Source organism: Ailuropoda melanoleuca, chromosome 6, assembly GCF_002007445.2.
Source record: "Ailuropoda melanoleuca isolate Jingjing chromosome 6, ASM200744v2, whole genome shotgun sequence".
Taxonomy (NCBI): Eukaryota; Metazoa; Chordata; class Mammalia; order Carnivora; family Ursidae; genus Ailuropoda; species Ailuropoda melanoleuca.
In genome coordinates, this window is record NC_048223.1 from 115,131,481 (window position 1) to 115,142,997 (window position 11,517).

The following is an 11,517-nucleotide window of genomic DNA, read 5'->3' on the forward strand; positions in this document are numbered from 1 at the left end:
TTTCAGCAGAATAGTCTTGAGAAACAACTGAGATAATTAATGGAAAAGCATTTTTAACTCTAAAAAGTGGATTAAAGTTAATTATTAGTAGTATTTCCAATAATACAAGCACTATTAATATAAACAATTCTTTCTCTGTTGAATGTTGCCTTTCCTCTATTTTGCCATTACCACTTTCAATTATTTTCATATTCTATGAGTGGCAGCACACATAAGTCATCTGTATCTCTACGATCAAGTTCTCAGTTTGGTTATCCAAGGCATCAAAATAATTCTGGTTGGAGGACTGAACAGAGTACCACCCCACTAACGATGTTGTTCTAAATTGATCCTGTCCGCGAGTCTTTGAGTCCACCTTTCTATCCAGTTTTGTTCCTTGTTTGGCATCCCACAGAGTAGGCACACTAGCTGTTGGATGAATGAATGAATGCTAAGAAAGGATAGAAGCAAAGTCTTCAGTGCTCTGTGTTTATCAACTGCTCCCTGCTTGACTTCAAACTTCTCACTCAGTGATGATGATGATGGTGATGATGGTGGTGATGATGAAGATGATGGTGATGATGATGGTGATGATGGTGATGATGATGAAGATGATGGTGGTGATGATGATGATTGACATTTTTGAACTCTTAGGGGCCAGACACTTTCCTGGCCCTTCACATTTAATCTTCACAATAACATTCAAGAGCTTGACCCACTATAATGGAAGCTCCATAGAATATAGAATCTTTTATGTCTTGTCCATCTTATCCACTGCTAAATTCTTAGGGACTCAGTGCAATGCCTGGCATTACAGTAGGCACTCAACACATAATAGTTGAGTGAAGTGATTTGCTCATCAAACACTTTCTTGATACTTAGGACTTTGGAGTTTTCTGGACATTTGTAATTTGATTGTGATTTCTTACTAGTAGTGGTAGTAACTGATTGTTTTATTATTAAAATTATTAATTAGCTTTGTATAATACTTTATGGTTTATAAATACTTTCACATATAATCTCATTTAATTTAAAGCAACCAATGACATTTTACTACTAGAAATGCTAAAATACAATGTCTCTACCTAATGCAAAATAAAATACTACCTTTATTACAATATTGCCATAGTTTGATTTTTCCAATGCATGATCAGCAAGCACTTTAATTAATTTAAAGATGATTGGGGCTTAAAATAAAGAATTATCATATATCAGATTTCTTTAATTGAAGGAAGAAAATACTCGGGAATATTTCCCCAGGTGGCCTGAGGATTGAGGGAATTGTCAATTGGAAATTTACTTAACAATGTGAAAGTTTCGCTGTAAGGCTGATTCTTGCAATGTTGGTGGCTCTAAAAATATATATATATCACAAAATATTTTAAATACATTAGTAAAATTTTTTGCTATGTACTTAAAATTAGAACTGTTAAGATCCAAAAGAAGCTTTTACTTGTTACATAAACATGGGGATTTGCATTAAAGAATAACTTGAGACAGTAGTGACCATTATTTACTTAGCACATTCTAACCAATCAGAGAACAGTTCATATACAATTTAGGCAGTGCTTGGCAATGTTACAGAAGGCGACATCTAAGATGACATTTCATAAAGCTTGTATGGTGTGTCTTTAAATGAAATTTTAAAATATTCTGATATGTTAAAGGCCAAACAAAATTGTATAAGCAGAACACAGTTACAACTTGTATTTAAACACTGACATCTGTAGTTGTCATTGGTTTTTAGTAGGTGAAGGGAAACATTTCTTTAAACTCTCAGACGAATATGACCAGTCCATTTGTCATTCCAGTGTTTTCAGTACTTGAAGTATTTCAATGTTGGTTCAACAATGTAACCTTTGGAGTTTTGCCTAATAATGACTTCAGTTGCACTGGCCTTCCAACAGATAAATTAAAATAGAAATGCATATTTTCTAATTATGCATCCAGGCCTAGTTGCATATTGGCAAGAGTGGCCACACTGAATGTTAAATGAAGTCTGCACAATAGCTAGAGTCTAGGTAACATCAAAGTCTCCCAAAGTCACTTTCTTCATCATGTGAAGGATAGCCAGGACTCTGATCGGTAGTATGTAGCTGTATACAATCAGAGGGAAAACATTTAAACATCCCAGCATGGTATTTCCATTTAAATCTGATTACAGTGAAATAAAACTGTAGCCATTAAAGGTTTAGAAGAACTACAAATACAAGCCGTAAAAGAAGACAGAGAGTAAATGAGGTTGTAAAACATTTCAGCAGGGCAAACGGTTTGCAGCACTCATTCAAGTCATCCTAAAGCAGACTGTGTAATTCACTGCAGACCCTGCACCGTTCCCTGGGCTCCACTTAAACCTGCAATTAACCTTTCACGCCTAATGAAGCTGTTTTCCTGGAAAATTAAAATATATAGTGGTGCCTGCTTTTACACAGACTTGGGAGGAGAGCCTTTCAAAATGAATGACTTTTCTGAGGCTTTGTTCAAATGTAAAATGTTTGTATATAAAGTGAGGATGTTCTTTCCAAGGCAATTTCACTTGATGTGCAGTATTTTATTACTGTACTTATTAATTGTTCTGCATAATTGTAAAAAAACACACATCAGTAATTTTATGATTACATTGTTACGGCTGGAGTCTACTAATACCATTTTGCTTCCAATAGGAAAAACTAGAGTTTTACTAAAGATAACTCAATCCCTGATGTTTCTCCTTGGTGGTTTTCATTGCAAATTTAATGGTTTCAAAAGATATATTTACCATGTAAATATGTAGCTGTTAGTCATTTCTATTGCTTTCTTTTTAGGGCATGTCGGCATGTGTCTGTTGAAAAAGTTCTTAATTTTAGGAAGAAATGGTGGTTTTGTTTTTTTTTTTCTAAGAGTCTAGGTGAAGGTCTGATTTGGATATAACTTCTGCTTATTTCCTAAATATCTGTGGTAACTCTTGGCGTCCAAACCAGTAACTGCTAAATTGTGCCCCTGTTCTGAAGGAAACCTGCATGGTCCCAAAGGAGTCTGCTTCCTTCCCAGCTTGCCCTGCCCTGCATGATCTGGAACAGCCACTGGTGACGTTCCACGTTAGCAAGGGCTGGTTCGCAACACCATGAGACCACGGCAAATGGAAGAGGAAACAGAAGATGGCACTTTCTTTCTTATGAGGTTTATAATTCATATTTAAATAATGTAAATGTCATAGTGTCTGGTATTTAAAAACTACAAGTGCAAAAAGGTAAAGCTTATAATAAATATTTAAACCCCAGCATTTTTATTGAATCTGCCGGCATATTTGGATGTAAATTCTGCTAGCGTGCAGTGTCTGGGCATCATCTTGACATGGTAAATGAAATTCCTTTAGACCACCAGTCTAAAATAATGAATTGTTCCCCCGGTTAATTGTATTGCTTTGATAACAAGGAACTATGCGAGGCCTAGAGAACACAATAAGTGGATTTCATCAGATGATTTGTGTGACATTTTGAAAAATGATCTTCTGGAGTGACCTGATTTTAATGGAACTCAAACCACAGGCAGCATGTAGCCCTGCATGGCGTCCTGTTGGCAGGAAGCGCTTCCTCTATGGTACTGGGGGTGTGGGGTCAGCACCAGGAAACCTCTCCCCAGGGAACTAATTTCCCGGGGAAATCTAAACAAGGAGAAAGTGTTTGCCTCAAAGGGCAATATGGATAAATTATTTTTAAGTTGTTTTTATTTTATTGATGCATTAAAAAAAAAAAACCAGGAAAGATCTCAAGCTACCATTATCTCTTCATCACCAGTGTGAAAATAAACCAAGACCAACAAAATAACAAGCAGGGCTGTTTATTCAGAACTTGCTCCTGCAAGGGAGTCATCTGCCATCGTGTGTTTGCGTTTTGGCAGACACTTAAAGATAGACAAATGGGTGGGATATAGTGGAAAAAAGAGAAGGCTTCGAGTATGCCCTGCTTGGAAGCTTTTGGCAGAGGAAAGCCAGAGTCAAGTTCACTAGAAACGGGGCATCCTATATAATCAGTTAGGGGCTCATATTTGCCTTTCTCTGACTGGTCCTAAGTTGGAAGCTGGGACAAAAAAAATAGGGAAGTTGTCAGTTATTAATCAAGTTGGGTAGGTGGGACCCATTGTTACGGGCGTAATTGTTTGACTTCCTGGATTGTTACTAGAGATAGCAGTCTGGCTTCCCACAAACCTGACATGGTGGACTGGCTTCCTCATCTGGTTAGTGTAGATAGGGGCTAGTTTCCTGAGTGGGTTGCTGCATTTGTGAGCCAGTTATGTTATCGTCTGGCTATTGCCTATTCATAGAGTCAGTCTCCCACCAGCAGATACATGTTGCATGCGGGGAGAGGAGAGTAATACTGTTTTGTTTTTTTTTAAAGAGCTACAGACAACTTTTCTTTTCATCAATTAAGATTCCCTACAATAAAGGATACTGAAGGGCAGGGATAGAAACTATTTTAATTTTTCAATCTCTCTTTCTCTCTCTTTTTTAAAGAGTCTTCCACACACTAGATTCTTCGGGGAGACCGGGACCTGGTTCCTCTTGTTTACTCTTCTGTCCAGGGCTTCTTGTAGGTTGAACGAGGACCTAGCAGTTTCTGGGTTGTTGTGTTAGAGTTCTCCATATAGAACAATATGAAGAAATGCAAAAATAGTAATAAACACTTATATCCAACAACTTGACACATACACGCCTGCGTTTGTTAGGGTCATTATGCTGTTCACAATTAAATTACAAGATTATAATAAAGAGTAAACTGGTGGTGTGCCGCAAGCTGTGTAGTCCTGTAAGGGACCCAGGCTTAAATCTAAATGAAATATTGTTTGGCCCCTCCCGAGGATGAGAGTGGGCACGTGGCCCTCAGAGCGTCCTTTGTGAGTACACGTGGGGGACACTGAACCTCACTGCCTGCAGGAATCCAAGGTTCCTCCATATCCATACATGTGGCCATTTGTGCAGAATCTACCAATGTAGTTGACAGTTACATTTCCACAGGAAAGAACAAAAATTGGTCAAATTAAAAATAAGCATGACTTGAGATTGTATTTGTAAATTAAGGGCTGAATTATGGTTTATCATTTATTATTTTCAATGGAATGTGTTTCCAAGCTTACAAAGCATTAGCAAGCCAAGGATATTTGTGAGAGGCACTACTTTAATTAGGCTTCGGACTTCAATACCCTGAAATACAAAGGTACCGTGTCAGTTTCGGATTAGCGTGGAATTTCTTGTTTGGGCAACTCAGACTGTTTGCTTCTTTCCTGACGTTGTAACTTCTGCAAGGAAAACAACATTTGCAGCCACATGTAAATGGAAAAGTATTGCTTTTCAGAGCTCCTTTGGACTGGGTCTTGCAGTAGTTTAATGAATAACATGATTTCATATTTAGAAGCTGTGATCATTGCAATTAGTGTAAGTGGTCTCTGTCTACATTAAAGGAGACATATATTCTTTGTCATATTTGGCTGTCTCTGGATCAAGATGGTGCCAGGAATGAAGTAACAGAAGGTAGTGAATTATGACAGAAGGATGCCAAGAGATCTGGGGAAACTTAAGGTCTGCCTGTACTGAATTTTTTGTTAGCACAACTGTGGTCTGTGAGTCTTTTTAAAAAAACAAAAAACAAAACATGTGCTTCAGCTCCCTCCCTTGAAGAAATAACAAAATAATTATTTCCTACAGCAGAGTAAGTGGTTGAAACATCTATGTGGGACACTTCAAGTTCCTATGCGTTCTTCAGAGGTAAAGAAAGCAGTATTGATTTAAACTTTGAACATTTGAACTTGTGTTATCTATCTCTAAGCAATTTAGAATAATTATTTAATATCCTGAAAGAGCAGGTTATTTCACAGCAACCCTTAAAAGGTAAATATCTAAGATAATCAGCCTAGCCAGTGATTACTGTAACTTTGTAATCCTTTCCCTCCCTAGCATTGTTAATTTCTCCTTCTCCACAAATACCTTCTCTTCTGTTTTCACATGTACATGAAACTCCTTTTTCCTTTAAAAAAATATATGTACTCACATGATCCTACGTATTCACATATATCTCATCTGACCTGTTGCTTCCCCTGTGTACCAGCTCACTTACCTCTTTCCAGTGCCAAATGGCTTGAACATGGGATTTATATGTGTTGTCACAACTGCTCTCACCCCATTCCCTGCTTAACATTCAGACTTCCTTCCTCAGTTAGATATAGAAATGACTCAAAGATCACGCAAACCTTCTTTGAGGAAATCTAATGGTCTCTGCATCCAGCCTCACTGGAGGCCCATTTGGTACTCTCTGTAGACTCCTTGAACCCTGGCGTCCCTTGACTTCTACAATACTAGGCTGGTTGACCCTCCTTTTACTATGTGTTTCCCTCCATTGACATTTCTTTCTGTTCATAAACCTCTGGAGTTCTGTTCTTGCCAGGTCATATTTGAGGCTTACCTAGAATAGATTGACCCACAGGAGTAAAATAATTCAGTGACATCTTGCATAGCTTAAGATCCAAAAGTGAGGCCTTCTTCTAAGAGCAGCACACTGAGGAGATGTCTGTAGCACTCAGGGCTTGGTTCCACTCAACGCAGGGTCAAGTCTCTAAGACCTGGAAGATGGGAAAATGAACCAAAAGTCCTCTAATCACTTCCTTAAAGCAAGCAGGCATCTCTGGGTTTAATATGGTGACTTGGCACATTTTGTTTTACTCAAGAATTATATGAGACTCGACAGAAACTAAAATGATTCATGTATTACTATGTATGATAAACCAGAGTATCTGGCTGGGCCATTGCTTGTACAAATTAAGGAAAGTTTTTACTGTCTATGAACATCTTCCCAAATGTTCTTGTCAATCAATAGACAAAATTATATAACAGTATTCTTTAAATTTCCTATGATAAGATAAAGATCCACTTTTGTGCTGATAGTCTGCTGATAATACTTAAGGGATTTTTCTTATGTTTAAGAAATATCAAGCTGTCTTCTTCCATGTCTGCTTGTGCATAACGCAACTCTGTGCCTGGGCGTTTTCTTACTTCTTCAAAACACTTGAAAAAAAAGAGAATGAAAAGACAGGCCACATATTTGGAGAAAATATTTGCAAAACACATATCCAATCAAGAACTGGTATCTCAAATGTAAATGAAGTCTCTTAAAACTCAACAATAAGAAAACAAACAGTTCAATTAAAAATGGGCAAAGATCTGAACAGATATCTTACCAATAAAAAATACACATCCGACAAATAAGCATATGAAAAAGATGCTTAACATCATATGTCATTATGGAATTTGCAAATGAAAACTACCATGAGCTATAGTTACATATATATTAGAATGGCTAAAATCCCACACACCAACACCAAATGCTGGCAGAGATGCGGTACAATGAATGAGAAACTTTCATTCATTGCTAGTGGGAATGCAAAATAGCACAGATCCTATGGAAGATAGGTGGTTTCTTTCAAAGCTAAAAGCCAGGCTTACCATGTGATCCAATGATCATGCTCCTAGGTATTTGTGAATTGGAAATTTACATCTACATAAAAAATTGCACATAGGTATTTATGACTGCCTTATTTATAATTGCCAAAAATTGGAAGCAGTCAAGATTTCCTTCAATAGGGGAATGGATAAATGAACTGTGGTACGTCCATACAATGGAATATTATTCCAAGAAGAAATGAGCCATTGAACCAAAGAAGATATGATGGAACTTGAAGACATATTGTTAAGTGAATGTAAACTATGGACTTTGGTTGATAATCATGTATCAGTACTGGCTTAATTTTTCTTTAGACCTAAAACTGCTCAAAATTTTTAGAAAAATCTTAATACAATGGCTTTTTATTCTACACACACAAAAATAATAGTAACACTGAAAATTCTGTGTACAGCTAGAACAAACTTGTGTCCAGACATGGGAACTAAGGTGTAGAGTCGTATCCACAGCTGGTTGTGATGTTTTTGTCAACACACTGAATTTGATCATCCAAAGTCCAAGTCAATTAACTGTTAGATCTTTGTTCTTCTTCATGTGTGACGTTCATATGTCTCAGTTGAGAAACATTTAAGTAAAGGGCAAGCTACATGATAACTTCCAATAAACAGCTAAATGTTTGATGACTAAATAGAGAACAATAAAAACAGGGTGCTAAGTCACCACTGTCACTCTCCCGGAAATGTCTAACCAAATATTTGAATGATTTTCTCCTCTTCTTGCAGGCCTTGCAATTGCCAGTGCCCTAATAGATATTTCACAACAGAAGCCTTCAGATAGTAAAGACAAGACTTCAGGAGTCCGAAATCGAAAACACCACCTCTCAACACGTCAAGGAACTTGTGTCTGAGAAACGGAAACTGCTCCCAGATGTTCTGAAATGTTTTGATTTTGTAAATGACTTCCATTAAGGCTGGTCCATGGCCTCAGTTTTTATGGAGGCGAATCTCTGTATGGTCCCAGGGCTCAAGTACAGTTCCCTCCAAACAGGCAATGACCCAAGTGGCCAGAGAATGTTCATGACTTTTATGAAAGTAACAGTATTGATGGTCACGGGCGATAAAGTCAGTTTTTACGACTCTCTTAGGCTTATCCTAGATAACATTAAATTACGCTGGAAAAAGATGTATATTGTTTCTTAATGCAGATGAAAATATGTAATTCATATAAACCAAACTGTTTATATCCCAAGACTTTAAAGAAAGACATTTTATAATGCCTGGATGATGAGAATTGTACAGTTTTTGCCTCATAAGCAAACTTAAATCACTTGTATATGAACAGGAAATGAAGAAATTGCAATGGCTTTAAACGTTGTTTTATCTCACTGTAAATGTAAAAGCCAGATTTTGGTTTAGTAGGATGTAGGTAGTGTATTTAAATATTTCACATGACCACATCGTGTCCACACTCAGTTTGAGAATGCGACTGTTTTCCACCTAACTGGATTGCAGACCAGAACGAGTCCATTTGGATGGATGGTATGTACAACTTCACAGAAGATTTATTAGAATTCTGAGTGAAAAGGACATTCCTGTCATCCACGCCAACTGCCTAACTCATTATCAGAGCTGATAGAGCATGGAAAAACCTGTCCAGCAATCAATTTTTCCCCTCCTTCCAAAACCCTCCAATACCAAACCCGAAGAGAGCTGAAATAGTTATTTTATAGAGAGCAAGCTTCAGCTCTACTGTGGTAATTTTTTTAATTGCTTAGGAATCATTGGATCAGACCTAAGTGGTCCGTCTGCATTTTTGTAGGGGATCATCTTCTGTTGGCCTTCCTCTCCTAGCTGCTAGATTTTTATCTACCTTTTACAAATATTATGAAAAGTATTTTAGAGGTGACACCTCCCAAGTTTTAATATGATCCAGGTTCCCTCTTGCCAACTATCACTTAGAATACAAGTAGAGAAGAGCATTTGCTGGCAAGCGTCTACAGTATTCTTATTTCTAACATGAACACGTTGATGTCACGAGAGTAAGTTTCCAGTTTAAAAAATAAGTTCATTGTTGCCCACATTAAGCATATGCTTAACGATTCACAAATCTGAATTATGGCAGAAAGGAAAAATGATTTAAAAGAGCTTTCCCATCGGGACATAGACTCCTTTGTGTCCTCATTTTGACAACAGTTCACTAGAACTCAGTAGCATTAACAGATCTTGTTTGAAACTGTTTCTTCACTTCAGGGTGACTATAGGATACATGTAGAAAGCAGTGACAGAGATATCCAAGCTGCCTCAAACAATACAGCTTCGTTCACTAGGAAAGCCATTTAAATGTAGTTGATGTTTAGTACTCTCTATGTACTTTTCATGTTCTTGGGATTTCTGGAAGGTAATGACACTTTACTGTTTACAGCTAATGCATAGTTCCTTGCATGCTGTGATCGTGCAGTAGCGGATTATGACCCTATTGTGATATTCAGTGTTTATTTCATGATGCCATTTATACATAGTCAGCTTCATTTGATGAGAATTGAATGTAATCTATAACAGGAATGATCATACAATAGGTAGTTGCATCGTATATAAGGTTGCTAGGTTACATCTAGCCATGACTATCATTGTTTTGATAATTAGGCACTTGTTAATTATAGTATATATTCCTTACGTTGGCATGATAATTTTGCTATTTTCTATGCATTAAAAATAAGATTAATTCTTAGAATAATTTCATCTATAGCCTGTGGGTTTTTTGGGAGAGGGGGCGGGAGTGGAGCCGGTTGTTTTTGCCTCCCTGTGATATTTCACCTCTAAAAAAAAAAAAAAAAAAGTGAGCAAAGTTTGTAAATGTCTCCTAAAAACAATCAAGTAATTTTATTAGCTTCTTTTTGAACCCTTGATTTTTCTCCTGGAAAAATAAATTGACAAAACTGCTGACTACAAAAATATAATCATTTAAAAATAAAATGCCCGATTTGTTTTAATTCTCTAATGATCGTCATGAGAGATACAACAAAAACACAAAAGCATTCAGAGTTGTAGGTAAAATCTATTTCAGCCGTCCTTTTGGAGAGGCCAAGCAAACAGTTATTACTATGAAAAAATTGCCAAGCTTCATCCTCCCTGAATCTCACTGGGTTCCTAACACTTGAAAATTTGAATTTTAGAGAATTACAGGACATCATGCAACGTGAAGTTAAAGTCATACTGTATCTTTCCAGGCCAAATATTGCTAACTCCATGACTAATTATGCCACATCTTCTCAACTTATCAAAGCTTTTTACTGGCAGTAAAATTCTTCACCCTCAGGTGAAGTGGATTGAAAAGACCTTAGGGATTATCATTTTGAATCTGTGTTACGTTCTTTTTGTCCCCATATCCCAAACACTTGAAATTTAGATGCTTCCTTTTTTTTTTTTAACACTTTAAAATCAATCCACAAATACATGGAAATACTCTTCCAGAAGTATACAGTTAAATGACTGATTCTCCTGAAAACTTTATCTTAATGGAATTCTGTACCTCAGTTTAGGATAACTTTGAAAAGTCCTTTAGAATTTAGAATTTCTTATTCTTCCAAGTATGAAAAGTTTTTGTTAAATAGAATGGAGTTTTAAAAATTTACCTTGTGGGGGGGCACCTGGGTGTCTCAATTGGTTGTGTCCCACTCTTGGTTTCAGCTCAGGTCATGATCTCAGGGTGGTGAGATCGAGCCGCGTGTCAGGCTCTGTGCTCAGTACAGAGACTGCTTGAGGTTCTCTCTCCCTCTCCCTCTGCCCCTCCCGTTCGTGCTCTCTCTCTAAAATAAATAAATAAATTTAAAAATTCACCTGCGGACTATAGCTGGACAACTAGAGAATTCTTGTTGAAAGATATGCACAAACTTACAGATCAATAAATTTTAAGAGGATGGGACTTCCATAACTGCTTATAAGTGGAAATTTGTTTTAGAGATACACATAGAAGGAAAGAGTATGCCACATACTATTGTGTTATGCTCAGCAGGAAAACTTCAAATAGGACACATTTCGATGTGGAATCAATACTTGATGTACTTCCCAAAATCTCATTATTGGGGAGTTCTGTCAGACAGAAGTGACTATAT

General features: G+C 37.0%; 1 protein-coding gene across 1 annotated transcript in view; it reads left to right on the forward strand.

Moving 5' to 3' along the window:
* The window catches only part of ATRNL1 (attractin like 1), a 723,131-nt gene extending 712,800 nt beyond the window's left edge, over positions 1-10,331 (forward strand). The window contains exon 28 of the mRNA XM_034663626.1: positions 8,189-10,331. Coding sequence (XP_034519517.1) covers positions 8,189-8,313 — 125 coding nt within the window. The 3' untranslated portion in view covers positions 8,314-10,331. The remainder of the gene's footprint in view (positions 1-8,188) is intronic.
* Positions 10,332-11,517: the final 1,186 nt, after the last annotated feature.